Source organism: Protopterus annectens, chromosome 8.part1, assembly GCF_019279795.1.
Source record: "Protopterus annectens isolate FY-2018-M chromosome 8.part1, PAN1.0, whole genome shotgun sequence".
Taxonomy (NCBI): Eukaryota; Metazoa; Chordata; order Ceratodontiformes; family Protopteridae; genus Protopterus; species Protopterus annectens.
In genome coordinates, this window is record NC_056742.1 from 134,013,613 (window position 1) to 134,026,920 (window position 13,308).

Consider the following 13,308-nt stretch of genomic DNA (forward strand, 5'->3'; position numbering starts at 1 on the left):
GTCAGTGAGTGACTCTGCCTAACCTGGACTGGGATTTTATTCCAGAGTGAAAAGAGCCTCTGGGTTATGAATCTGTCCCTCCAGCATGTCCTATTTATTTCAGTGCTGAGGTTCAAGTCTCTCGAGCGTGTAGCTCGATGGGATTTGGATTTTCTGAGGTGCAGCATGTCCATTAATTCCAGGTTGGACATGGCTTTATACGTCAGGCACAGATCGCCTCTGAGCAGGCGGTATGCCACTGAGTAGAGCTGAAGTTTCTTTAACCAGGCAGCAAATGGCATCTGTTTGAGCCTTTTAATCCTCTTGGTGAGGCACTTTTGGGGTCTTTCCAGTTGCTGCAGGTGTCTGGTAAGGTACATCCCAAAAGGGGCATTGTACTCAATTATGGGCCTGATGAGGGATGAGTAAAGAGGCACGATGACCTCCCCTGATCTAGATGTGAAGCCCTTCATGATTAGGTGGGCTACATAAAATGTTTTTCTAACCACTTTGGCCACGTGGTTGTCAAATGAGAGACTGCTATCAACTTGGGTCCCCAGGTCCCTAATTACTTCTTCCGTACTTAATGGATTACCACCTATGTGGTAATTTGTGGGCACTTTGTTTTTGCCAAAGGGGATGACTATACACTTTCGGGCATTTAGCTTGAGGCCATGACTCTGGCACCAGTTGTTTGTTTCTATGAGGCCCTTTTGGAGGATGCTTGTGTCGGCTGGAGAGTCGATTATAGCACCCAGTTTGCAGTCATCTGCGAACTTGGTCAGCCACAGTCCTTCCGTGTTGGCCTGTACCTCCGAGAAATATATACCGAACAGGAGAGGTCCCAGGACTGAGCCTTGTGGGATGCCACTTGTAACTGGTTTGGAGTCTGACATGGCTCCAGCAATTCTAACCATGTGGGTTCTGTCCTTGAACCAGTTTGCAACACATCTAGTGACATAGGGGTTTATATTTAAGCTGGTGAGCTTATCTATAATGCCCGAGTGGGGTATTGTATTGAAGGCTTTTGTGAGGTCCAGGTAGGCTGTGTGGACCACCTTCCCCTCGTCAATGGCCTTGGTGACTGTTTCAAAGAAATTGACCAGGTTTAAGAGGCAGGATCTGCCCTTAACAAAGCCGAACTGGGTAGGATCCAGTGTCTGTAGGTCCCCAATATCTTTTTTTATGAGGTCCATGATGATCCTTTCCATAGCTTTGCAGACCAAGCTAGTCAGGCTCATAGGGCGATAGTTTCCAGGATCCATTGAGGCACCACCTTTGTGGAGAGGGACCACTGTTGCTGTACGCCACTCTTTGGGTACGTATCCTGTGGTAAGGCTGAGATTGAACAGTAGTTTTATGTTTGGGTTTAGCTCTTCTTGGAGTTCATGTAGGACGCAGCCCGGGACACTGTCTGGTCCCATTGATGCTGTGTTTTTTGCTTTGGAGAGGGCGGCTCTTACCTGAGCATCTGAGATGTCAGGGGGGCAGCACTCTGCTGGGATAGATATTTGCCTTTTTGGTGGGGGGGGGAGTTTGCGCTGAACCTGTCAGCTAGGATGTTGGCAATGTCTGTGGGTTCGGTGTATTTTTTGTTATTTCAGACTAATTCTGAGCATATCTGGGAATTCCTACCCAGGTTCCTAACATAACTAAAGAAAGCCTTGTTATAATGGTTTTGTGCCAGGGCAATAATGATTAACCTTAGTGTCCTGTGCAATTTTTCTCTCGAAGCTGGCCTTATGAGTGCCCGTAGTTTTTTGCTAACACTGATCAGAGATGCCTTCCCTTTTTGGGATTTTGCTCTATCATATAGTAGCTTCCTCCTTCTATTGTATAGTTTGTTTATGGCTGGGGTCCACCAGACAGGACGTCTGCCTTTGGAGGATTGGGTCTTGGTTTTATTTGGGATTGCATGACCCATGCATTCCTGAAGGTGTTCATAGAATGCGTTTATAAAGGATTCTGCGGTCTGGGCCGTATTTTCCACAGGCCCAGGGGCTTTGAAGGATTCCACCTCTGTTTTGAGGAGTGTGAAATTTGCTTTAGAGAAGTTTTTCACTGTGGTTTTCTGGGCAGGGGGTGGGGTCGGGATGTGAATATCCAGTGAGATTAATTTATGGTCTGATCTTACCAGTGAGGGATACACTTCTGGTCTGGAGCATAGAGTCCCCATGTTGGTGATGATCAGGTCCAGTATGTTTTCCCCTCTTGTGGGAGTGGTAACAAGTTGTTCCATAGCATTTGAGTTTATAAATTCTAGGAACCTTTGAGCTAGGGTGTTGGAGCTAGAGTAATGCTCCCAGTCTATGTTTGGGTAGTTGAAGTCGCCCAATATAATGGTGTTTGGAAAGACCTTCATATTTTCCAGTGTTCTCAGGAAGGCCGAGTAGGGTTCCTGGGTTTGGGAGGGTGGTCTGTAGCAGGCTATAAACTGGAAGGCAGTTTTACCCACTGTTAGTTGCACATGGGTAGTCTCTGATGCTTCGTGCTGTGCCACCAACCTGGAGGTGTGGGTATCTTTGACGAATATTGATACTCCCCCCTCCTTTTCTGGTTCAGTCCAAGTTTTGGGGCCAAAAAGCATGGTATGAGGTATAACCTGGTAGTGCTGGGGTGCTCTCGGGAGCCTTGAACCAGGTTTCTGTTACTGCACAGATATCGATGTTCTCCATGCTAAGGAGAGTTTTGAGTGCATGCATCTTGAGGCTTAGACTTCTGGCGTTGAGTAGCATTACTCTTAGTTTCTTATCCTTTGTGATACCTATGGAGGTGGGTTTGTCTTTTGAGCCTTGCCTAAAAAAGGCACTACTGGGGTAGCAAGAGCCTTTGCCAATATCCGAAAGCCCAGGGGTGACAGGTGCAAGCCGTCCCTAGCGAAGCATCGTGGCTTGTCGAGCATGTCATCCCAGGCTGACAGGCATTGGATCCCCTTTGAATGACACCAATACTTAAGCCAATTTTTGAAATTGATCATCTTGTCTTCATATTGTGGCATCATTCTTGGTGAGGGTAAGATGCTACTCAAGGTCAGGGTCATACCGGCCTGGGCCACATGCTCAGAGAGCTCCTCTATGTCTCTTTTCATGTAGTCCAGGGAGGTACGTCTCAGGTCATTCACACCAGCATGGACAATGACTGAGTCATATTTGTACTTGCCTTGGCGTGACCTGAGTGCTTGTGTAATGTGGCGGATCTTAGCGCCCGACAGGCAGCTCACCGTGACCTTCTCCTTGTTCAGCCTGGTGAGCGGGACGTCAGTGTGCCTGACGATAGAGTCACCTATTACAAGTGTATCAGGTGTGTTGTTTAGCCTTAAGGGCTGTAACTGTTCGGCACACTGGCTTTGTGAGCTATGTGTTGCACGTGTTTTGTTTTGGGGTAGCGGTTGCTTGGGTGTCTGCTTTGGAGGTCTCTGCTGCTTAGGCAGATTTTTATTTAGGGCCTCCGAGTATGTTTTTGTGTGTTTATGTGTTGGTTTGCTGTTGTGGTAAGTCTATGTGAGACTGGAATTGTAGTGACTGTGGTTTCCTTCTCCTCCTGACAGGTTTCGCCAGTACTGAGTTGAGAGAGCTTAGCCTCTAGTTTAGCTATATGGTTGCATCTCTCACATGTGTTGGAATTTGTTGGGAGGAGGAGAGGGATGTTTGTGTACATGAGGCAGTTGTAACATTGCCTCAAGATTCCCAGATTCACCAGCTGGACCGGAGAGGAGATTGACAACTGACCTTTGGACATGCTAGAATAGTATTGGGAATTCCTTTATAATTGAAAAAAAGGACCAATGGGGAACAAGGTACTCAAGGGGAGTTTGTGAGGGTGTAGTGCTTTTAATTTTTTAGTGCTGACATATAATTGCTTTAGTGAGCAAGTGCCAGGTAACTTAAATGCAATGTGTTACAGGTAACTTAAATGCAAAAATGACAAACAGTAATGGTTTTTATTGTATTTATTTATTTTTTATTTTGCAAACATAGCCCAATCTGTCAGTGGACAAGTTGTGGTTTTTATTTTATTTATTTATTTTTTATTTTGCAAACATAGCCCAATCTGTCAGTGGACAAGATGAATGGTAATCAGTGTATGTTACAGACATTTATAAAGGAATACTTAAACTCCTTTGTATGAATGATTGAGAAAAAGCATTTTTGTAACAAGATTTACTGTAAAAGTGCTATTCAATATGATAGGAGTAAGAGAGATGAGGGAACACTTTTAACTGGCACACCAGGCAGACAGCAAGCAAATCTGTTTGATGTGTATTGTCATGTAAAGCTGACTGAATAGCTGAACTTTGCAGGGCAGGAAATGTGATACCCTTGCTAGCTATTCCCTTGGTATATGGGAGGAGTAACTGAAGAAGAAACTGAGGCATATGAAAGTTAAATGCCTAAAATAAGGCTGATATCTCAGCAAAGAGACACTATTTCTAGAAGCTTTTTCCACAGAATGTGTAACACATCAGCATGAAAAACATTTGTAGGAAGCACTGCATGACAGTGAATTATACTTTTACTGAGACCTCTGAAAAACAGCTTGTCATCTCAGTTCTTCCATTCTAAGTGAATGGAACAGTACTGTAACAGTACAGCTATGGGCACTAAAATCTCAAATACAGTGGACTTGCAGTGTATTATGGGCTAGATTTTCTTTTAGAACAGTTCCCTATTTATGCTAGTCAAGTACTATATCTCTATGAACTGTAAGGAAAGACACTTACTATCTTGGGGAGGTTTTAAGACTCTGGCTATGAAACACCTTAAAGCACATAAATATTTGTCTCACAACATTAACCAAAGACCATATCTTAAAGAATATTGGAGATTGTTATCTGATCATATCTTGAAATGACTTAATGTTTATTTTTCTGAATCTTGTTACTTCATATATGATGGTGTTTTAATTTTTCTTCTTTGTTAAGTTCTCGTATGGGCAATGTATAAGTGTATATAGTTAATCAGTTAAGTTGGTCTTGTTGTTTGTTTATTGTTGAGATCTTTTGTTACAAAATAATAAAGAGTATTTAAAAAAAAAAAGATTTTCTTTTAGAACAGAACTAATTGACATCAGGATGTCTGCCCCCAGGAGGGCAGTCAGGGGTACAAACAGAATAAAATTAGTATTTACTACTTCATTGTGGTACATACAGGTTTGCAAAGAGCCAAACTTAAGGAAAAGTGAAAAAATATATATTTTTGAATTATTTTCCTGTAGTGGTCCTTTAAATCAGCATATTATGTGTGGCATGTAGTTCTGAAGAAGTCTATTTTATGTACTTTTGACGAAAGTGCTAAACTCTTATTGTGGTGGAATAAAACTCTTAGATTTTTTTATTTTTGATGCAGTGCTCTTGGTTATTTACTCCATTCAGCTTAGACTGTCATCTTACAGCTACATTACAGTTAGAGGAAACCATCACAAGAACATGCACTTGTTAGGTTCCTAATGGCCTACTGGACTAATTAATTGCCTTGTAGTAAACTATGAACCTACAAGACAAAAAAAAGCTTATATAGTGGTGTCTTTCGCAGAGAAAGAGAATGTCCAAATAAATAAAATTTAAAATGCTCTTTTTTCCCTTCTAAAGTCACTCTAAGGCAATATAAACACTTGAAGTATCTGTCTTCAAGAAAAACTCTCCTGCCACATGACAGAGGTGGAATAAATGCTCCATTTTACCATCTGATAAAGGCCTAGGCCAAAAACAAAAGTAGAGGGTCCTGACAGGAGAATTATTAAAAAAGGGGGAAATCCTAAAAAGAGTGAAGAAAGTATAAAAGAGAAGATATCAAGAAAACCTGAACATTTTTTACTCACATAAAACATCTTTTTTTTTTCAAATGATCAAACGGCAACCTAGAGATGTTTTTCTTCATCTGAACTTGAGTACACCAAGGAAGATACGAACCTACTCGGCAACATTATGCTTTGTAGAAAAAGTGGATGGTATTTATCAGTGGTTCCAGAAATAGACATGCTTATCAGCTAAGTATGTATATGTGTGTGTATGCATATACATGTGTAACATAAATGTTAACACTGGCTCATTCATTCCAACGCAATAGTGTTGATAAAGTCCTATCAAAAGAGTGCCACATGGAAGAAGGCCTAGAATTGCAGTACTTGCAAACAAGACTCTGTGGAGAGAAAGTCTGCTGTCAGGGACAGACAAGTAATGTTCTCACCCTCACTCAGTGATAGCCTCAAGCCACAGCTCTCCACACACTATTGTGTCCTAGGGGCAAATCTGACAATATGAGAGAAAGAGAGAAACACAATGAGATCTGATGGTCTCTAAAGAGTGTGTCCTAAGAACAAATCTACAAATATGAGAGGGATATGATGGTCTCTGAAGGATGTGGTTCAAAAATTATTAAAATAAAAAAAATTAAATTAAAAAAATGTAGATCTGAACATATAATACTGTCTTTAGCGGCCAAGTAACTCCCTAGAAAAGGAAACATCTGCAAAAACATACAAGGAATCAGTAGTGATGTTGGTTAACAGAATGAAAACTAATATTCTAAGCAATTTTAATTGAGCAAGTTTTCTTGTTAGGAAAAGTTCCGAGAAAAACCCATGCAGCCTAGCTCTAATAACACAAGCTCATGTGCACATTTTAACTGTAATCCAAGCAGAATTACTTATCTTATACTTTAGAAGGCCCACATCACATAATTTCAGAACAGAAGAATGAATGTGATAGGGGATATTAAAAATGTTTTTGTTTCACAAGGACTAGATAATGAAAACTAAAACCAGGGCCCTTAAGGTAATCTCTGGTTCCCAGACCACAGATATGAATAGTACAGTATTTCTATCAAAAGAAAGCAGAAACAAAGACACACACTTATTTATATTACAGGAAATACAAACTTGAAAAACACAGCCTCCTTTCTTTCATTTAACATTCAAAAATGCCACTGGATAAATATAAATCAAAAGGCTGCTGTTGTTGCAAGGGGCTCTGTGGTTTGACATTCACATTCATTTTTTTGTAGCTGTATCTATATCAAATAAAAATATAAATAAGGTAGAAGCCATTGGAGTGTAAGGTTTACTTTAAAAGTAGGGAAGTAATAGCAAATACTTACAAAAAGCTGATATGAAAACGTAAGAATTAGCTGCATGCTATAAACTTGTTCAGAAGACGATAATGGAAGTTCCAGTCTGAAATTTAACTTGTCCATCTTCCCATCTTGATTTATATCATCCTCCTTCACCTAAACAGCAAACAGTGTGTTACTACCGCTACATAGCTGACTGCAAAACAAACAAAAAAAAAATGACAGCTCTAGGCTAAGAGACAGATAACAGAACTTTGTTGCTAGGTAGTTTAAGTAAATTACTTCAGAATCCATAACACCACTTTTGTACTGTTATGTGCTCAGGATTAAAGCCAATTTGCAAAGAATGAGGCAGAAGCGAAACAAGTGAAGAAGCTACTTTCCATTTTCTCCTCTTCTATATGCAAATAAACGGCATCAGGTTTTCCAGCTATGCTACTACTTCATAATGGTAGTAACTCTTCCCTAATCATGCTCTAAACATTTATTTATTTATTATTTATTTATTTTACATTTGTTGACCGGGCTGGTCTAACTGGATATATTTCCATTTTCAGTAGAGGCCCGGGGAGAAAAGCTCCAACATAGCACAAACTGTAATATGCAATTGTATAACAAAAAAAGTAACAAAAAAGTAAAAGGGATATACAATCAAAAGAAGGCATACTCAAAATAAAAATACTAAGTAGGTGAATAATATAACAGTCATGTGATTGTTTGATAAGAGAGATACACTAAAGTTCATTGTTAGTTAACATAAACACTTGTTGTTATAAGTTTTCAGAGACCAGATTTTAGCATATAGAGGGGTATATAGAGTAAGATGTACAACCATAGGCAGTATGAAGAAAAAAAGGAAAGGTGGTTAATTAATCAGGGTTAGTGCAGGGACATAACCAGTGTGATTTTAGGTGACTTTTGAGTTTTTGCTTAAAGAGTGACAGTGACGGAAGTAGAGTTAGATTAGTAGGTAGAAGGTTCCAGTGTTTCCCAGCAGTATTGGAGAAGAGGCTGTCGCCTGACAAGTTATTGGACTTACTTATACTAGCAAGTAGTTACCGTAGAGAAATCAGATTGTTATAAGGGGTAATGAGGTTAGCGAGAATTGGAGTATTATTTGGTTGGTAAAAGATTTTATGAGCAATGGTGAGTTGAGAAAAAGTTAGCATGTTAGGGAGTTCAAGCCAGTCAAGCTGCTTTAGATTCAGACAGTGGTGTGTTTGAAATGCATTGCCAGTGGCAAATCTGGCAATATTGTTATAGGAGTTTGATAGTTTGAGAAGATTACTTTTTTTAGATTAGTATAAATAGGAGAAGCATAGAGAAGAGTTGAGATTAAGTGGGAGTGGGCAATGGTAGTCCTAGCTAAAGGAGTTAGGAAGGGTTTGATTCTGTATAAGGAGCCAATTTTTCTGTTCACTGCTTGAATGGTGTTATTTATATGCATATCAAAGTTAAGGTTGTTATCAATTGTGACTCCTAATAGTTTGGTAGTGCGGTCGGGAGAGATGAGGGTACCGTTGTTAGATATAATAGAGAAATCAATAGGAGAGAACCTACTGGTAGGTGTGAAGCGTAGAAGCTTGGTTTTTTTTGGCATTCAAAAGAAGGCAGCATTTTAGGAACCAGTCTTCTACTAAGTTGAATACTTTTTGAGTTAGATAGAGTAGTTCAGATGTGGAGTTAACAGAACATATAAGTGTGGAATCATCGGCATACTGAATGCAGGTAGCTTCAGGGACTGCTATGTGAAGGTTGTTGATGAATAAAGAAAAGAGAAGAGGTCATAAAATGTAGCCCTGGGGGACTCCAAGGGTGACTGGTAGGAGGGATGATAGTTTATTTTCCCAGAGAACTACCTGTTGCCTATTGTTAAGGTAAGACTTGAACCATTGTATAACTGGGGTATCTAGAGCAAGAAGTTCAAGAGTATTTATAAGTAGGGGATGATTAACCATATCAAAAGCCTTTGAAAGGTCGATGAAGAGAGCAGAAGAGAGGATGTTGTTATTACGGTTCTTATTAATGGAGTCAGTGAAAGATAGTAGAGCAGTGGTAGTGCTATGAAATGGCCTAAAGCCATGCTGGCATGTAGCCAGAATATTGTGTTTAGTTAGGTGGTTGAGTAACTGATGGTGAATGCAATTTTCCATGACTTTAGCTAAGGGTGATAGGAGAGCTATTGGTCTGTAATTAGAGTAGTCGTTGGATTTACCACCTTTATGTAGGGGGATGATGTGGGAGATTTTCCAGATGTCTGGAATGATTCCTTCATTAATGGTTCTATTAAGTAGGATGGATATGGGAAAGGCAATAACTTTAGCTGCTATTTGCTAATACTCAGAAGGTAACTGGTCAGCTGAAGGAGTACAGGGCTTAAGCTTTAGTAAGATTTTGTAGATGAACGTGGTTGAGATAGGATGAAATCTAAAAGTTGGTAGAGATCCAGCTGTAGAAGGGAGCCTCATGTTATCAGTGGAAAGCTGGCTAGCTAAGGATTGTACTGTGAAGTAGGTGTTGAAGTTGTTGGCTATTTGAAGTGGAGTGTTATGATCTGCATCATGAGGGGATGGTGTGCTAGACTGACCAGGTTTGAGGAGCCTATTCATGTTAGTCCAAAATTTCTGAGGATTCTTATGGTGTGTTTGTTGTAGCTTACTATAGTAGTTCTTTTTGTCAGAGAGTATAACCTTTTTAGTTATGTTTCTCAGCTGTCTAAAGGTTTGTCATTCAGGGGAGGTTCTGTTAGTTCTCCAATTGTCCCAAGCTTTATTTCTAAGTAGTATTTTTTGACTAGTCTCTTTTGTTAGCCAGGGGGCTGGTTTGGATTTTATTCTAATAGATCATTTAGGTGCATGCTCATCTAGGATTGCAAGAAATTTAGAGTTAAAATATTTAACAGCCTCATCTAGTGGGAGTATTTTAGAGGTTTCCAGTCACAAGCTTTAAGTTCATTTTGGAAAAGTACAGGGTTAAAGTGTTTCTTTGTTTGTGATATCCTATAGGCTGGAGTGTTAGAGATGTCATTCTTTTGTCTTATTATATAAGTTAGCATATGATCACTTAGATCATCTGGTAAGGTTCCTACATTATACGTATGTGGGTCTGCTGAATTTCTGGGATAAGTCATCACAAGGGGTAGTAAACAGGTAATCATGCAGATTTAAAACAGAAGACCTCCCTATTGTTTTCTACGATGCTGTACGTGGTGGGTCTAGAAGAATACAGTTTTACTTTCTCTAAATATTTAATATACTATTATTCTTGGTACTTAATATCAATGCAAATTTGCTTGAATGCAGAATTGTATTGCATTTTAATATTTTATTATTACTTAATTTCAAGATAAAGCCATAATCCTCCCTTGGAACAATGCTGCATGCTGCTATCATAACAGTTACTGTCTTACAACCTCATGAGAAGAAAATATGCAGACGGCCTCACTGAGAACAAAACTTTTAATGCATATTCATCTGTAACACATGAAGACAAACATACATATAATTGTCACCATGTAATATAAGCTAAGTTTACATTGTTTATCACACTAACCTGAAGGCATTAAACACTCTTTAAGGAGGCAATTTCGGTGTGGCTATTTATCCAAATATAATAGTGAAATAACATTCTACACAAAAGAGCCAACAAACACAACTGAAAAAAGGCTGTCAAGATGTTTAGCTCCTCACTTTGTTCACCTAAACGAGATAGTCATTGTAGTTTTCCTATTAAAATTCAGGCTGGTGCACACCTGCTAAATACAATCCTGGCAAAAAGAAGCACTGGTACAGGATTTACAAGACAGAACAACCTATGCCAATGAGTATCGTTATGTTACACACATGCAAGATACAGCCAGTGACAAATCGTACACTGGTGGAAAGAACATACTGGGTGATAAGGCACTTGCACTCATGAACAGTAGGGGTGAAGTGCACAGAAGTACATGTGGACACTCTTCAGCACTTATGAAGCCTCTAAAGTGGAGGTCCAATGAAGCACCGATGGTGGCACCAGCACCACAAAACCCAATAAACCTTCTAAATTATACAGGCAGAGTCTGCTGATACTAGCCTGTCAGCAGCAGATGACAAGTGGGTACCAAAGTGTTGTGGGGCTTACATGACATGCTTGTCTGTATTTTTGTGCTTGTGTAGTCCAAAAAAATAGTTTCCTAGACTTTTAGAAAAGCCAGAGATAAGGAATTAGCTCCTTGGTGAAAATTTGTTTCAGCATCTAAATGGCCCTTAATAAATTAACAACTGAGTCTAGAGTCAAACATATGAACTAGGTTTTCCAAAACAGAGGGTTTTGAAGCAGCAAATGGATCCAAACAACTTGAGTGTCCCATAAGGAGAAGCTCATCTACTTTCACTTATACATTTTACATTTGTTAGGCTTTGAGGAAGAAGTGATTATTTGAGCAACCATAGAAAGAAAGGAAGGATTACTTGTCATTAATGTAAGTTAAAAAAAAGGGCAGCTAGACATAAGCATTGAAGAAGTGATGACCTAGGTGTCATTTATGATTTATCAGACAGGTACAATAGCAGGGTCCTGAATGGGCAAAGGTGGACAGCTTTCTCCAACAGGTGAAGAAAAAGCAGGGAAACCATACATGTCAAGGCCAAAGTGGGTCTAACAGAATGACTTTGGACTTGCGTTATTGTGCCTTCCAGGTGATCCATATCATCAGAGGAAATGATGGTGGAAGTGTAGTGAAGCCCGGAGAGGGGCACCTCTTGGTCTGTGTATCTCCAGATTTGCTCTGAAGGGGTAAGGGGCTAAACCCTTCTGCACTTGGTACTGATTTGGGAGGTAAAAGTTTGCAATAAGGCTTGCCCCAGTGACAGAAAAGTTTCTGCACCACCCAAGAGCAAACACTGGATAAGCCTGTCCACAGCCATCTTCACCTTGAATATAATTGGCTTTCAGAAAGCAGTTGGATAACACAGGCAATTCTTAAGCCCACACAACGTCTTAACATGAAGTAGCAGATGGTCTCCCCTTTGCTTGCTCATGTATCACACCAATGCCATGCTGTTAGAATACATGTCTATCACACCCTGAGGCACAGAGTCCTGGAATGTTAGAGGGGTTAGAAAGACACCCCTCATTTCCAGTACAATGAAGTGAAGACTGGCATGTGTGGATGTTTAGGCACCTTGGACAGTTAGCTGTTTAAAAGGCTTCCCCATCATATGACAGTGGGGTCCTTGGTTACTACCACCGTTGGAGTGGGGATTTGAAATAGTGTGCTCTGCACGAAGTCAGACAGAATCATTCACCATATGAAATTGTTCATGCAAGCTTTCAATATCCTGACTTGAAAACAATGTCCCCTAAAATCCTCTCATGTGATATCTTGCAGATGGCACCGCAGGAAGGAAAACTTTGCGCTGGAGAGGCTGAACTCTGCCTGGGGAATACAGGCTCTCCATGTTAAAATGTTCAGTTTGTAGCTGATGCATGTAAACAGCTACGATGGTTCCACGTGTGATTTTGCAAGGCTCATTGTTATACTCAAAGGTTAGAACATTTTGAGAAGTTGTTTGTGGTTCAAAAGCATATCTCATAGAGAAGAAGAAACTAGGAGTTAATCATCTAGGTAATGGAAAATTTTGTCTTCCTGCTGCCCCTGGATAGTTACTAAACAGGCATGCATATGGCTATCCTGGGGCTGTGGTGAAGCAAAATGGAAGAGTTATGAATTGTTATTGGCTGGCTCCTACCTGGAAGTGGAGATACAACATGGACATCTTGCCTATCTTGATACGGAAGTAGGAAACCCAGAGGTCTGCAGCACTTATCCAAGCTGTTTTAGGTAAGCATGGAAGTACAAACTGCACTGTGACCACTCAAATATTTATTTGGCAACAAAATTGTTTATGCGACTAAAAATGAAAAAAGCCATGAAGTCCTGAGTTGGCTTTTGCACTACAAAATAATCTACAGTGATATCCTGATCCTTTCTGGTCTGGTCTGGTCTGGTCTGGTGGGGCCAAATGAAAGGCTCTTTTTATAAGAAGGTTGTGACATGTATTCTTGCTGATAACTTTTGATGAGATAAACTGTTGGTCAAGTGTAACAACTGTAAATATGGGTAGATGTGGCAGTGTTCTGTATACCTCTAGATATCACTATCCTTATCCAATGTTCCTTTGTAATAGCTAGCCATGCAGGAAGGTAGAGGGACAAACAGCTTCCCAACTAACTCCAGCAGGGAGCAGTTAAACAAAACATGAGGAATGCTGCTGCTGAC

The 13,308-nt window shown here is 40.1% G+C and overlaps 1 protein-coding gene across 1 annotated transcript in view; it reads right to left on the reverse strand.

The window, feature by feature from the left end:
• TMEM231 (transmembrane protein 231) overlaps positions 1–13,308 on the reverse strand; it is a 348,641-nt gene that overhangs the window by 319,706 nt on the left and 15,627 nt on the right. Inside the window, exon 3 of the mRNA XM_044081583.1 lies at positions 7,074–7,202. Coding sequence (XP_043937518.1) covers positions 7,074–7,202 — 129 coding nt within the window. The remainder of the gene's footprint in view (positions 1–7,073; positions 7,203–13,308) is intronic.